Here is a 16,231-nt window from a genome sequence, read left to right on the forward strand (position 1 = left end):
AATGGTCAAAACCCTGTTCGGAAAGAATTTTCACAAACTGCAAAGAAAAAAGTTGAGGTTCTCAACTCTGATTGTATGCTGTGCATAGAAGAAACTTTACCTGACAACCACCGCTTGTTGTCAAGCACTGTTGTGGCCAGAGGTGAATTAGCATTTTTGTGCAACACACTTCATCAAAGATATGCAAAACTTCATGAGCTAATTTGGTGAAAACATTGTCAGATATATAATGTGGGCATGCCAACTTTAACGCTGAGAATTGCTGATGACATTATTGTAGTAGCATAATATGCAACATCAATAACATCCCGTGAATCTTGCTAAACTTTCCGGCAAAACGTCTCACGAAATCTCGATCGATTGAATATAATGTGACATGTATATGGCGTCAGTAACGCCTTTTGCTTTAAATTGATCTTCTACGCTTTTAGGTAAACATATGCTAAGAAAACTTTGTCGCTTGAATTGAATTTAGTCTTGCATCTAGGCTATCCAGTAGAGACTAAGAGTAAGGCCGTTCTGCTGGAATGGTATAGAACAAAAAGAGATGCTACAACTATAAAGGAAAACACTTGAAAAGAATGCTCAATTATGACTGATCCTATACTCCGGACTAAAGTAGAGACCAACACATCATGAAACAAGTATACAGAACTATTTTGTGGTGTGGTATTTCTCTTGCATAACTCCAGAAGTATTAATTAGCACCCGAGTTATAACCTGCTTAAAACAGCTCTTCAGCAGCATTTATAATTCAGCTAAGCCTAGTCGCCTTGCTTCCACTTCTGAAAGTTTCTTGTTATTCTTTTAGGCATGCAATAAACAGGATCAATCTCATCAAGATCAAACTTGGTGTAATCAATCAAGCTCAAACCAGCAATTCCAAAACAGGTGTGATATATGTCAGTTTGATTATCAGGACGATCACTAATACCTCCTTCAATGGGATCCTGACAGCTTAGTATAAACCTTTGTAACTTTTCCAAATTCACCCAATGAGATTTCCCTAGGATGGATAATGTTGATAAAACCCACCAACTGTAGCATACATCAGGCAACTTTTCAGGACGGCCATTGAACCCACCTGAAGGTAAAACTTGTCGTTCACTCAACCATCTTGCAATCTTTTCATCTAATCCTCTGGCCAAAACATCCAATTTATCCATTATTGCAAGTGCACCAACGCATACAAATGCTTGTGCAGCATGGGATTCTGAGCCAGGCACCAAACCAAATCCACCGTCAAAATTCAAACATTTCATTATAAAATCAACTGCAGGGTTAACTACATCTGTTGTTAACTCATCTAGCAATGACAATGCAGATATTGCAGTGTAAGTAAACCGTGTATCAACTTCACCAAACCGATCACCTTGGAAGCTACCGTTGGGTAATTGCAACCCTTTGATGAATTTAACAAGCTTTTTCTTCAGATCGTCACTCAACGGGAATAGACTTGAATCATAAATTTTCAAAATTTGAAGCGCAGACAAGGTAGATAGTATATGAGCATCATGTTTGGGAAAGGAACCAAATGCGCCAAACCTGTCATCCCAACAACTCATTACGTATTTGATCACTTCTTGTTGTGGAAGAGTTGTGTCGTTGAGACTTTTCATTGTTATAAGTGCTGTTACACCCCAGTACAAACCATTCATACGTAGATGTTCACTGAGCCAGTACTCATACGAGCGATTTGACTCTTGGTCTATTATGAATTTTATGTGCTTGTCTTTATATAGAGTTTGATTGGGGATCGATGACATGGTATAGTGAGGGCAGACGTGTATAGCTAACACTTTGTAGTTGTAAACAAAAAATGATTCCGTGTACTCACCTATACGCTACCTAAAAATATAAATCTTTAAAGTCAAACTTCTTTGACGCTGGCCAATACTCCACATAATTCAACTTTCTACTTCCTTCATTTATAGCCAGGGTTAAATTAACCACTTTGCATCCTTGGTATACCACCTCAAAGTTATCAAAACTACTGTCATTTAACACAATGGCATTTGGTAAGGGTTCCACTCTTAAACAATGCTCGAATTGAGTATTGATAACTTTCAAGTCCTTTTTAAAAGGCTGCAACGTTCCTTGATCAAGTAGTGTTTTCACCAACATCCTTGCTTGCTTGGTCTTGTTTGGTATTCTTTCATCTTTATTTTGAATTAACTTTTCAATTCTCTCCACATTGTTTAATTCTTCAACATTTTCCTTCTCTTGTTCAATCTCCAATGGAAACATCAAACCGTTTCTTTTAAACTTACTCATCAACTTGTCTTTGATAATGACCAATTCCTGCGATAGATAACTCAAGCGTGTGGGGTTCCAAGCTAAAATCAAATTTCCTCGTGGCAACAACTTTTCCAACCGATTCACAAACACCTTGGGAATTGAAGGTTGAGGAAAAGCGTTTAAGCAAGATGATCCAAGCGAGTATGTAGATTGCCAAGGGTCATTGTCACCAGGAATGAGCACAACCTTGCACCGCTGTACAATATTGGGGTGTTCGCTCAATATCTTTGCAAACTGATCAAAGTTGCCCTTGTACAATTCAGAGTTTGACAAGTTGGCATCTGAAGTGGAATTTGTTGATGTTAGCGGACGTGAAGTGAAGGACCCAGTAAACACCAACGCCAAGGGGATGTAGCTTTGTGTCTCTTCCGAATCCAATGCTTCAATAATCGAGTTTTCTAACCGATGGAAAAACTTTTGCATGGCTTGTAGAGTCTTGTTCGAATCAAGGTAAAGATCGGAGCCCATCATGATGATTCTGTGACTTTGAAGTGATTTCTCCAATTGCACCATTTTTTTTCTAAATGCTTTGGGAACCTTTATTGCTTTGTCACCAGCGGGGACCATATGTTTATGTATACCCAAAAAATCAACATGTCCGTATACATCTAAGCTCTTGTCTCTTCTTTCGGCGGGAGGCTGCGCGATGTTGCTTACATAAAAGCAACCACCAATGTAATCTTGCTTTTGATTCAAATGACCTCCTGATGCAGAATAGATTCCTTCTACCAACACAAACATTCCAAGACAATAGAATGAACCTTGATTTTTCACAGCTTGGTTCAAGTTCAACTCGATGTAACCAGTAGCGTCCTCCAAAATGTACTCATCAGTCGAGTTCTTTGACAATAGCCCAAACAAGAGAAACTTTTGCCCATCGCGACCAAGCATGTTTTTGATTAATGTAATTTCATTGTTTTTGCCGATTCCATCAATGGTTAATGAATTCAAATTGGATATACTTGTCATCGATGCCTTTTGAAAGTTTTCGTTTCTCGACAACCGGTCCATGATTAGATAATAGTGGTTGTTTTGCGATTCAACAAGTGACTTGGTATTGAGTGTAAGCCTGGACAAAAGAGGTAATCGCTCCTTTGTCAAATATACATCGAAATGCTTTCGACTCTTGTCAAAAACACTGCGTGGTTGATTCATTGGTGATACAAACTGGAAATAGTCCTCCCATTGCAACTGAACATCCTCTTCAACTGCTTCATCTACCAAGGTATTTGTTCGCCCTGCTTTTTGCATTTGAACAATTTCATCCTTCTTTTGAATTTCCTTCAAAACTACCTTTAATCCATTACTATCGATAAAAATTCCCCTATCCTCGAGCTTCCAAAATTTGGCTATCTCTTCCAAGAATTGTTGCGACTGTGGACTTTTCCAATCGAAGCCAAACTTTAGACTGATGGTATCGGTTAAAATTGACAATGCTTCTGTGTTCACATTCAACCCGTGTTTTTTGGTCAAAGTTCGAAATACAAGGGGCCTGAGATTGGATGGCAGTAGCTTGATTGGTAAAGCAGTCTTGGTTTTAGCAGTGGTCAAATCTATCATTTTATGGTGCTTTCGGTTTTGCTTTAAAGGGAAAAGACGCGTCTACAAAGAAGTAAATATTTTTGATTTTCGCTACCATTCAATATTGTTACAATTACTCCTCATACTCACTAATCTAGAAAATCTCCAGTTTAACTCTTAAATAAATGTCATTAACATCGGCATCGCTGTCTTTGAACTCTCGCAACACCTTGCAATCATTTATGAGTTCTTTCACCGAACACAATTTATAACTCAATTCGTTTAGCCTTTTCAATGTCATGTACTCCAGTAGAACGCGAGATGGGTCTAGCAGATCGCTGGTTTCCAATTGTTGTATAATTTCTTCAGATCTGGCTGCAGAATCATTTAAGAATTTATGTGCTACATCGTAGTACTTTTCACAGTCGTCAAGTTCTTCAAATTGGAATGTTCTGGTCATTCTCTCCAACGTCTTTAAATTTTCTTCAATATTAGACTCAGTCTTTTTAAACTGTTTTGCTTTTGATGGGGGATTTTTTCCTTCTTTTTGCAACAGGTCAATTTTTTGCTCAATACGAGACGATCTGATGAAATATTCATTGACTTCCTCCGAGGCGAGCTTAGCGGCACGAAATCTGTCTCTTAATGACATTTCCACCTGCATTTCATGATTTTTGCGAATTTGTATATCAAGCTCACGCTTGACTTGCTTTAGCTCAAATCCAGTATCAAATGCCTTCTCATCCAATTCTCTAATCTTTTTCTGGAGTTTGGAGTTGTCATTTTTGAGCTCAGCCACCTCCTCTTGGTGTATTGTTTTTAATTGTGTTAATTCTTTTTCATGAGTGTTCCGTAGTCTGGAAACTTCAACTTCATGGGCAGATTTTAACTGATTGAATTCGTCATTGTATTTGCGTTCACTGTCGATTCGCAACTTATCAGCTTCGACAGTTTTATTAAACAAGTCATTCTCAATCTCATCCAACTTTGCGGCGTAAGTGTCATGCACTCTGTTCAACTCAGATTTGAGTTTGTCTTTTTCCAATTCTATGTCCTCGAGTAACAACAAGACTCTCTTATGTTCTTGTTCTAAGGATCGATAGTTTTCCAATGCCAATAATCGTTCTCTCTCTCTTGCGCGCGAGACCACCTCATCGACTTCGTCAATGTCTCCGCGCCCAACGTCATCATGGAAACTTACTTTTTTAACTCGCAGTCTGTCTAAATCGGAGTTTGATGAGTCTTTAGCATCGTCGTACTCGTTGTGGTCATTTGAAGTAAAATAATTGACAATTCTTGACAAAAACCCACTACCTTGTGGGGATACCGTGCTCGGTTTTGTAACTCTATATTTGTCTTTCGATGGTGGTAAGTCGGCATATTTTCTACCAAATTCACTTCTTGGTCTTCCTTGGGAGTGATTAAATGATTTGATTGGCGACCCGATTATTCTTGATGACCCAGTTAATCTTGAAGACCTTTCGGTTTCCTCTTTTGTAGAATGCAAACCATATTTAGCTTCCAAATTCTTCCTCAACCTTTCCAATTCGTGATTTTTTCCATGACGTCTAGACTCACTTACTGCATCTTTACGATCATCGGTCCCTACTCTCGCTATTGGAAATGAATCCGACCTAAGCCTATCAGAAAGGGAGCTTGCATTATTGTTTATTGAATCAGAATAAAATTCATATTTAGATGAAGGCTTGTGTTGCATTTTTTCATCGACTAATTTATCTCTTAAACCTGTTGTCGAGGAGGAAATATTTGCATACCAATCTGTAGTGTATTTATCTCGATTTAGTGGTGATAACCGGGGGTACAAAGAGCTCCTGAGTGGCGGACTCGTTCGACCCTCATTGACTCTTCTTGAAGACCTATATTTGTCCAACAATTCTGACATGTTGAGTGACCCACCTATGAGAAGCTCTTAGGCGCTTTGTTTTGTTTTCATTTTTAAACTTTTCTTTTGTTGTCGTTTTTGTTCCAGGCGCGTGTCTAAATCCAAGACACTGGTGAGTTTGCGACACTCTACCGTGGTAAAAACAGCAAGTAAAAGTGTTACCAAAAATACAGTTTATTTTACATATCTTTCTATCAGTGTATATTTCTCCTATAAAATCAATCTTAAATACGCGGCAGTGACCAGTCTAGTTCCTCAATGTCATTGAACTAGCAGACGATTCCAAATCTTCCTTCTTTTTAAGTGGCGGTCTCTCATCAAGACTACACAACCCATTGTCCTTGACAAAACAGGTGGTGATGACACAAATAGCCATAAGTGGAATCAACAAGTAAAAATAATTTCTCAAAGCATTGGTGTATATATCCCTAATTTCTTTGGTCTCAGCTGCTGTTAAGCTGTCAACATTCACCTTGTTATATATATGCCCCTTGACATAATCAATTGTCAGTTGAGTTAAGGATGTTGATGAGCCAAGATTGTTTAATGAACTGAGTACGGAGTTGCTAACGATAGTTGAACCAACAGCAATACCAACACATCCACCCAAGGACCTCAAAACATTCCTAGTGGAGATGGCAACTGCTCTTTCTGCTTTTTTACAATTAGCTTGTGCTGCCACCATTGAAGGTTGGAATGAAAAACCAACACCGGTGCCCATAATCAATAATATTAAGATGTTGATTCCATCTGGTAAGCTAGCATTCCAAAGAACCAAAAGACAACAGGCTAAGCACCAAAGAATATAGCCGGCCACAACAACATAAAAGTAATGACCAGTGAATGTGATTAGTTGACCAGCAACCACCGAGAATGCAGCTTGACACAACACTAAGGGTAACACAAACACTGAGGTTTGAATTTCATCTTTGCCTTTAACAATTTGAAAATAGTAGGGCAAGTAGTAAGTGAAGCTGTAGTATGTTGCACCAAAGCAGAAAGTTGCCAAGTATATCAAACACAACGACAAGTTTTTGAACAATCTCAATGGAATCATGGGAAGCTTAGCTACTTTACCTTCAATGCCCAAGAACAAAATCATAAACACACCTCCAATAGTGAACATGACAATGACAAGAGTACTATCCCAAGCATAAGTGACACCACCACCATTCAAGGGAACCAAGATCAACGTCAAACCAATAGTGGCACTGATGATCCCCAAATAGTCTATGCTCTTGAACTTCTCCTTTCTCGAAATAACATCATTAAGCTTCTTGTTGTTCTTCAATGAAAAGAACAATACGATGTTAACGCAAAAGGCAAGTGGAGCAAGAAAATAGTAATAACTTCTCCAACTCGATTGTTTAATAAACCCGGCCATGATAAAGGGACCTACAGCATTACCAATCCCAACACTTGAACCCAAAATACCTTGATATTTACCTCTGTCTTTCAATGAAACAATGTCACTTAAGATGACCATACACAAACTTGACACCCCACCATTACCAATTCCTGCTAATGCTCTAAAGACAAAGAATTCAACACCATTACGAGCAACTGAACAAGCAATGTCTCCAATACACAAGATCATGAGACAAGTCATAATGACATTCTTTCTACCAAAAATATCAGACAATCGGCCAAACAAAACTTGGCAAACAGTATTTGCCAACAAGGAAGCAGATCCAGCCCAATTGATCAGTTGTTGAGCATTCAAATCTTTACCAATTTCGGAAAGGCCAACAGTGATACCGGTTTGATCAGCAAAACTAACAAAGTTGGCCAAAGACAATGTTAGTAGAATAGTGATGATTTGCGAAGTTGGCAACTGGTTAAAATGAGCGTCCCCTAATTTGTCAGCTAAGGCGTTAGCTTCAACTGCTTGGTTACCAACAACAGTATGTATACTTTCTGAGGGAGTTGTGGGAACCGTTTTTTCAGAATATTTTATTCCTTGGGTTTCATCAAATTTGATGTGTTTGTCATGTGAGTATGATGTTTCTGTTGACGATGTGCTATTGGTTCTGTCTTGACTCATATTGGCTTGCTTTCTGAGACACTATTTTCAGTTCAGGACCTTGAGCACACCTCGCTACCCCATGGGCAATTAGTGGCCTACTTATATTGCAAAAAAATCCAGTCCAAAGTGTCAAGGGATGAAAACTGCTAGAGGGAAAATACCGGAACCAATCTTTGAAAAAAGAACAAAGAAAACCTATCCTCAAAGGGGGGGAATGCATTGACTACAATAGAACACTCCCCATCACCATAAACTCTGTAATCAAATATAATCAAGGATAATTAGCTCATAACTTCTATTGTTTTTAGTAGTAGAGGTGTAGAATTCATAATTCAGGTCTCTTTGTTTTTTCTTTTCTTTTTCTGTTCTTTTTTTTTGCAATCTTAGCCACAGTGTGAGCACAAAACTGAATTTCATAATGCACTGCGGATAAAGCCCAATGTAGAAAAGCACTTTTCCCTAGGAAATGAGCACGGGGGTGGGGGCTCGAAAATGACCGGATCCATCAAGAAAGGTGTTTCCCGGGGTGAGGAATCATACTCAACAGAGATCGAAACATGAAAGCTGATATGTAGGTACCAATATCGCCTCTTCAAGATAAGAAAAATTAAAAAAAAACCTAAATCCATGGATTATGCATAACGTTTCATGCAGTCTGACCGTTTGAACAAAAAGGCGCCTTTTCCGCAACTGACTCAATAGCTAAGAGTATTTAGCTCTTGCTGTCATCGACATTTTTGTGTATCTCCTATTTTGATTCCGAAGAATTGTAATTGAAAAGTCTTTTTTCTTAGCATGCTGTGTGCTAGCTTTTGTGTAGTGAACAATATACCGCCACACCATTGGATTAAAAACCACAGCCATAATTCAGAAAAGTTTTACACAAAAATAATGGTGCGATTTTCATACAACCATAGGATATTATAACGGTGTTGGATGTTTTTGAAGGCTTAACTTTTGAAAATCTTCCAGGGGGCTAACTGACAAAGTTTTAAGCCAAGTTCCAAAGATCCACAGTTTTGATCGCCGAGTAAGTAGAATCAGAATCACTCGAACCTGTATTTCACAGGACCATTTCAGGACATCAGGATGTTTTTTATGCATAAAAGGTGGAAATTGTATCAGATTGACAAGATAAGAAAAATCTGACACTCTCCCCCATGTGGCCAAATTAAATTAAGGGATGAAAAATTTAGTCTGCTTGTTTAGTTGAAGCAATACAATGGGAAAAGCAGGGAAAATCACAAACGTTTCAAGTCAGGGATTTCATTCACTCAAAAGATGCTCTTTGTTCGAACTTGACAGGTACGTGTTTAGAATAGCCTGTTGTATTTCCCGATCTTCAAGTCCATTTGATTTCTACATCCACTAGAAAACAAGACCGCCTGAGCCTCTTATTGGAGAGATTTGATTTCAAAAGCCGAAATATGGTGAAGTTGATTTTGATTGCTATTATCGATTTATTGTTGTTTTAGACTACTAAAGGAGTGTTGCACCATGTGGTTTTCTTACACTTTGAGCTCTTATTGTCCTCTCTTTTAACTCTATACATCCTATTGTTTATCCAAGCCAATCGATGGAATTGATTCCAAAAAATCGGGTTCGGAAAAATTAGGATAATTTTAGAATACTGCAAGTTTCAAATTTGCATTACACAAATGGAATTATCAAAGGAGTTTAAGTTTTCTTGACACCTTCTACAAACAAACAATGATATAGTGAGATGGCGTTTAGCAAAGAATGCTGCGAGAGCCCTAATTACGTTTGGAGAGTGTCAAACACTCTCGCACATTGTTTTCAAGAATGTAAGCCCGTCATCTTAAGGTATGATTGAGATTGAAACTAGGATAAAGTAAAGTTTAATAATAGTTGCGTAAAAGCCGTTACGCACCAAAGGCTAAAACGTTGATATGCAATTGAAAACATTTCTAGAATTGTTTCCTTTTCTAGAAAGTATAGAATACAATGTACTAATACAATGTAGCTCACTGGAAAACTTGACTATTGCATTGGATGTTCATGAGGTGTGTATATTGTTTGCAACAATATGGGATACACACATACACACTTTTCTTCTAGTTAAGGAATTTGCTCAATTTTCGACACATGAGCGCAATTACACAAACAAGGAAATAAGTTTTTCCCTGTTTTTCTTGCCTAGTAACCGTTTGTTCCTCTTGCATTTTTATTTTATTTTCTTGACCAATCAAGAGAGTGAAACTGATAACAAAGAAAAGTGATGTTAAGATAATGGTTATGTGCTTATAGTAGTTATCAACATGCATTAAAGTACAACGGTCCGCCTGCAGTTTTCTCAATTACAAAACTGCATGACTGCATGTACAAGTTTGTCATCATAGATACTTGGATTGATATCACCATCACTTTCCCATTTCTGTTATCTCCAAGAAACTGAAATGGCCGTATCAAACAGCCTCGTCGTCCTTTACTGGGAAATGTTTGATGATTTCATCCTTAGCACGTGGTGGAGGTGTGAGGATTCCTCCATTTTAAAATCAATTTTGTGATAGTTATGGTTTGACAATAGTCTATCCTTCTATATACACACAGACAATAAAAATAGAAAAAAACGTGGCTTTGAAGTTTTGGAATGAGACTACAGTAAGCCACAATCCGATTCGATCCAGAATCTTATGGGGAACTCATCTCCACCAACTACCTTTAAAATTGAGGCTTTCCCGGGATTTGTTTCTTCGTAGAGCAATGGCCTACATATAATCCGGGAAACACTCGAGAACAGTGCTGTCAACTCTCAAGCACAAACAGCGACTACTGTTCCCCAGTATGCTTGTATTCTATACCAACTTTAAACATTGGCAACAATATTCTTCCACGAAAGTAATTAGAATTCAATTCATTGGTTAAATTCCAAAAAAATACAATAAGGATTTGCATCATTCCAAAAGGGCCCAATACATCCCTTTGGATTCCTTATTGTTCTTTTGTTCACATGCAAAATAATGTCACCACTGGTGAAGTAGTTCCACATTCCTGTCCCTTTTTTTTTTTTTGCAAATGTAATTCATAGCCACATTCATCACAATGAACGATAGAGAAAGATACCGAATAAAAGTAGAACAAAAGTTTAAAATAGGGGAAGATGTAGCACCTTTTCGTTTGTTCAAGACTGTCAAAACAACAGGGTAGTATGTGCAACCCCTATTTCTTGTTTGAAACTTCTTGCAATTTAAACTGTACACGAATGGAATCAAATCAAGATTTTATCTATTGCCAAGACTGCATAGTAGCGTAATTTAGATAAGCATAGTCGTGCCTTATCTTTAGTTATGCTATCAGTGTATCAATTATTCTTTGTTATCGGCCATACAGTTAGCACGCAATTTATTCTAAGTTGCCATTAAATTATATACTTGAGCAATACAACTAATCCACACCGTATATAGCTCTCTCTGTATTACCGTGTTAGCTAGACATTTTGCCACCTGCGTCATCAGCATCCAATATCAATCTCTCCACACAATTCCACTTTTCGGCTACTAGATGATAAATATATCTTGTAAGTACCTGTTTGGATAATCCATTGTTGTGACTCCGAATCCCATATACTCAAATCTCGATGCATAATGTTAAAAAAAATTTTGCAACTTTTACCAGGCTCCAAGAATACTTTTTCAAATCCTCGTAACACTTTTGGTGGTGATGACACAATGGTACTTGGAAACTCTATGTATAACTGTGACACGTATCCTCCCTTCATTGTACCTGTGTTCTTCACCTCTGCACTTACTTCATAAAGGATCTCCCAAAGCGCAGGGTTGCCACCCAAGCCACCAGCATTGAGTGGTGGCGACGAATGTTGGTCAGGATCAAAGCCTTTTGGATATTCAAATGTATCATCGTCATCAACAGACCTTATGTTTTCATTATACAAGTAAGGATAAATAAATCCTGGAGATGGTTCAAACTCGTCATGCGGGAAAAGAGCATCTTCTGCATCGCAAACATCATCTTCTACCATCTTTTGAATTGGTAAATACTCCTGAGGATACGGCAAAAACTCGGAAGGCGGACTTATTTCAGTAATCTTCAAATTGGTGACTTTGAAATTGGTGTATGATAGACCAAACCCAAATTCATAACGTGGTTTAATATTGTGTTTATCAAAGAAGCGATAATCTGGATATATGTCTCGATCAAAATTGTCTTGTGGTTCCCAGTTCTCCCCCAATTCATCAACGACTGAAACATAGTGCTGCTTTTTCTTTGCAATTGTAAAAGGAAGTTTCGCACTAGGGTTGCTATCACCAAACAACACATCAGCTATGGCTTGTCCAACAACTTGACCTAATGGTGCAACAAACAATACAGCCACGACATTTTCATTCTCAATCCACTTTTCCATATTGATAGGCCCAGTTGAGGTGACAACAACTACTGTTTTGTGACATCTATCGGCTATCTTGCTTATGAGTTCATCACCATTGTGCCATAATGAAAGATTCTTTCTATCACCATAATTGTCGTCAAAGTGAATATAACCTTCCCCCGAAAAAGCATTCACAAATACAATTGACATGTCGGCATAGTCTGCCAAATCATTAGCATTTTCCAAATCCCAATTATTGGAAGTGTAGTCCACAACTATACCTCTTTCTCTCGCCTTCTTGGCAATTGCCTCGTAAGGAGTAATAACATAAGGATTGTTAACAGCGGCAGACCCCCACCCACTGGTGAGCACCCCACCGACACACCTCTGGTCCTTACAGTTAAATCCTTCAGGATCGGGTCCAGCACCTTGTCCCGCAATCAATAATCTTCTAACTCCATCACTTTTATCAATTGGCAAATGTCGATATGTATTTTTCAACAATACAATCGACTCCTTAGCAACAGTCAATGCAGTATTTTCACTGAAATCAGACCTGGAATCAATATGCCAATTCTTTTGACATATGGGACCCGAATGCTGATAAGGGTAGAGTTGTCCATAGGTATGGCGAGTCCATGAACTAAAGTTGGGGATGTCCTCATCAGTTGGTAACTTGACCTGATCAATTGCAAAAAATGGCATCAATATGCGGATTACCATATCATTCAATCTTTCTTGACTAACTGTTCCATTGTACACAGCCCGTGTCAATAATGGACCCCAAAATGATTTCCCAGTTAGCCAATCATCATACACTTCACCGGGCATGGTCATATCCAAACCAGCTAGAGCCGACCCAACTCCACTATGTTGCGCTCCCCAATCACTCACCACAAATCCTTGGAAAGCCAATTCTGACTTCAACAAAAAATTTAACAAATAGCTATTCTCACAAGCATATGTGTTATTTACTTTGTTATACGCACACATAACACTCCCAACACCGGCCTTGATCACATTTGCAAACGGCCATAAGTAAATTTCATGCATGGCACGATCTCCAATATTTGAACTGATCGAGCATTCTAGTTTCTCCCATCCATTTTCGTCCCATTCGCCAACTTGACGGAAATGTTCTTGCTCGTTACCAATCAAATGGCGAGCAGTCGCTACTACACCTTCATCTTGCATACCTTCAACAGTCGCCGCACCCAAGACTCCTTGTAAGTATGGGTCGGCACCAAAACTCTCCCAATTTCGTCCTCCTTGTGCTTTTAATCCCATGGGGCCAATAACTGGGCCCAAAGCAATATGCACACCCTTTTTCCTATGCTCACGACCAATCGCTTTTCCTCGTAAGTAGGACAATCCTTTGTTGAATGTACAAGCAGTTGCCAATCCTGAAGGAAAATGTGTCACAAAATCAGTGAATCTAACACCATTGGGACCATCTTGTAAGCACAAATTAGGAATCCCTAATCTTGGTACCGATCCAGTGTTGCCAACACATGGTCCCGAGCCCCAGCCTGTGCCCGTTGTAAGATTCACTTTTTCTGGAATTGACATCTTCTCCACCACTTTTTTCGCTTTTTCAAATGCATTTTGCCAACAATTGTCTACTCTTCCGCAAAGTGCTATAGTAGTTAGTAGAGTGAGCATAACGTGTACTGAAGCTTTACATACGACTTGGGTAAAACACTTGTGAACAGTAGTCCTGTGAATCTTCAATTACAAAGATTGGCTGCTCCGCATGTCTCGATCTCTTATGTAAATTTGATATATGTGAGTTTGAAGCATTGGAAAACTCCGATTTAAGGGTAAATGAAACCTCTTCTGATGAAAAGATTAGGCTATGAAGTAAAATGAACGGCACTAGATTAATTATCTTCATGAAAATGTATTGATTGATGTATACCTTGTATCTATTAATTTGGTTGCCAAAAATTTTGTTTTCGGTATAAACGAGAGTAAACCAAAATAGAAAGTGGCCACATTAGAAAACAATAATGAGCAAGGAATATGCACTTTGATTACACGAGCAACATCGAATGCATGTTCTAACGAATCCCACTCAAGTGCTCATTCTCGCAGTGACCTGAACTGGTGTGACAATACTTGGTGCAGGATTATGATTTTCAATGTCCACCAATGTATTTGATCTCTTCATTGATGGAGCTGACGGTATGGACGAGGTTGATGAGTTTAGATGTGTCATTTTCATCAGATTTGGGGAGTCTATCTTGTTTGTGATGTTTGAGTTTGTGTGTAAGGGTGAGCTGGGTTGAGAAAGTAGAGATATTGAAGTGGATAAAATTGTGTGTGATAAGTCGTATCTCTTTACCTTTGCTGGTCCAACAACTGGTTGTTGTGGACTACGCTGCTTATTTGATGTGTCCAAGTGAAGGTTCCGAATTGTGTGGACTATCTCATCCTGCTTTGACACTGTACTAGATGGAGAAAAGCCAGAGGTTTTTTCGATGCTGGTTGCTGTTGTATCCGTCTCGGTGGTCTCTGTCGTGGCAAGAGTTTTGGTCGACATCAAGGATTCAGGTAATTGCGCCGAGTTTTGACATTGGTGTTGATGAGTAGTGTTTGTTTGGCCCAAAAATTGAGCCAAATTCCTAACGGAACTCTCTTGGTCCAACATCATTGCTTTTTCAAAATACCCTGGTCTTGAGTCGTCGATCTTAACTGCATTTTTGTATCTTATTCCATTGAATAGGTTGAACAAATCAACTCGATAATTTTTGGGCAAAGGATTGTGTGATATATACACATTGTCTAATTTTGTTGTTCCCGCCAACTGAACTAAAGGTTTCAAGCTCTTCATAGTGCCAAGCTTGTTTTTTCGCAAGTCGATCTTTTCCAACGAGGCCAATCTCTCTAACCCATCCAAGTTGGTCAATTTATTATTGTTGAAATTCAAAGTAACTAAGTTTCCAAGATTCGATGGTATGCTCTTCAAGCTGGTTATAAAGTTATCAGCAAAATTCAAGTACTTTATATTAACTAATTGGTCTAACCCGTCCGGCAATTCCTCCAAGAGATTATTGGACAAGTTCAATTTGACTAAATTCACCAATGGTTTCAACGTTTGTCTCGGTATATGTGCAATAGACGTTTCCGAAATCGTCAATTGTTTCAAAGCCAACCACTTGTGTTTGTGTGAGGTATCTGAACGACCATACTCAGCATCGCCAAAAGAGCCAGCTCCGTTGGATGCATTTGTATAACCACGATCCCGCTTGTATTTGAACATTGTATTCAGCTCGTCAATGGATGCCCTCAAATCAAACGGTGGATCTAATTGAATCGATTTTTGCTTTGTGGTGTTGAAACTAGATCTTCCATTTGCATCATCAATCACCAAGTGAAACAATAACTCTGCCATATCAGTAATCTTGCTTTTTCGTATGATTAATATTCTCAACTGGTCGCTCAAAAAGTTCCATCCAAAGATTTCATTAGGTTCATATTCTATCATTTCCAAAACCTGCAAATTCTTAAACATTTTGATTGGAACGGATGTATCGCATGGATATTCCTCATACGAGCTGATGCTGTTTATTTTGGTCTTTGGTGTGAGTATCAAACATGGTATTTTGGTGAAAGAAGAATACAAATATTTAATATCTTTTTTAATCACCTTGGGATCATTACTCAATGAAAGTGATCTCCAATATATGGATGCACTTGAGACTATAGATTTCATTGAATTCATAGATGTGATTGAACGCGCATCACTATCGAAATGCCGCGATGATCTTGCATTGTTTGCCATGAACGAAACAAATGTGGGTTCGTGGTTGGGGTTATCCAATTTGATATTTAATGGACCAACATCGACCCCCATGGTAGACTGGTCAATGCGTTCTGTCAAGTAGTACAAGTGGTGAATAGTGAAAGTTAACCTTATGGGTTTGACCTTGTTGATTGTTGTTTTATTTTTACTGAAGCATAGTAATCCATTGGCCAAGGCTTCCTCATTCTTTTTGATATAACTTGCTAGCCGCTGAATATAAACGTCCCCTTCGATGGAGTTTGCGTAACCAAAACTGCCCATAATTCTAGCAAGTATCGTGATGTTTTGGACTCCAGCTTTCTTCAACTGGACTATCAACAACTCAAAAGA

At 38.5% G+C, this 16,231-nt stretch overlaps 6 protein-coding genes across 6 annotated transcripts; all 6 read right to left on the reverse strand. All coding sequences in view use genetic code 12, as the record gives it.

Annotated features, from left to right (window-relative positions):
* Positions 1-764: 764 nt before the first annotated feature.
* BET2 (Rab geranylgeranyltransferase) lies at positions 765-1,766 on the reverse strand (the record flags this gene model as incomplete). Its single annotated transcript, XM_036808935.1, has 1 exon — positions 765-1,766. The coding sequence occupies one exon, from the start codon at positions 1,764-1,766 to the stop codon at positions 765-767; it is 1,002 nt and encodes a 333-aa protein (XP_036665622.1).
* An 82-nt stretch (positions 1,767-1,848) lies between these two features.
* DPB2 (DNA polymerase epsilon noncatalytic subunit) lies at positions 1,849-3,858 on the reverse strand (the record flags this gene model as incomplete). The annotated part of the gene is made up of 1 exon (XM_036808936.1): positions 1,849-3,858. The coding sequence occupies one exon, from the start codon at positions 3,856-3,858 to the stop codon at positions 1,849-1,851; it is 2,010 nt and encodes a 669-aa protein (XP_036665623.1).
* A 115-nt stretch (positions 3,859-3,973) lies between these two features.
* CPAR2_200960 (uncharacterized protein) lies at positions 3,974-5,722 on the reverse strand (the record flags this gene model as incomplete). Its single annotated transcript, XM_036808937.1, has 1 exon — positions 3,974-5,722. The coding sequence occupies one exon, from the start codon at positions 5,720-5,722 to the stop codon at positions 3,974-3,976; it is 1,749 nt and encodes a 582-aa protein (XP_036665624.1).
* Positions 5,723-5,969: 247 nt separating this feature from the next.
* On the reverse strand, positions 5,970-7,766 carry CPAR2_200970 (uncharacterized protein; the record flags this gene model as incomplete). Its single annotated transcript, XM_036808938.1, has 1 exon — positions 5,970-7,766. One exon carries the CDS (start codon positions 7,764-7,766, stop codon positions 5,970-5,972), a length of 1,797 nt encoding a protein of 598 aa, XP_036665625.1.
* Positions 7,767-11,220: 3,454 nt separating this feature from the next.
* On the reverse strand, positions 11,221-13,990 carry BGL22 (Bgl22p; the record flags this gene model as incomplete). The annotated part of the gene is made up of 2 exons (XM_036808939.1): positions 11,221-13,733; positions 13,783-13,990. The coding sequence occupies 2 exons, from the start codon at positions 13,988-13,990 to the stop codon at positions 11,221-11,223; spliced, it is 2,721 nt and encodes a 906-aa protein (XP_036665626.1).
* A 180-nt stretch (positions 13,991-14,170) lies between these two features.
* Positions 14,171-16,162, reverse strand: CPAR2_200990 (uncharacterized protein; the record flags this gene model as incomplete). The annotated part of the gene is made up of 1 exon (XM_036808940.1): positions 14,171-16,162. The coding sequence occupies one exon, from the start codon at positions 16,160-16,162 to the stop codon at positions 14,171-14,173; it is 1,992 nt and encodes a 663-aa protein (XP_036665627.1).
* Positions 16,163-16,231: the final 69 nt, after the last annotated feature.

Source organism: Candida parapsilosis, contig 005809 (assembly GCF_000182765.1).
Source record: "Candida parapsilosis strain CDC317 annotated contig 005809".
In the NCBI taxonomy this organism is placed as follows: Eukaryota; Fungi; Ascomycota; class Pichiomycetes; order Serinales; family Debaryomycetaceae; genus Lodderomyces; species Lodderomyces parapsilosis.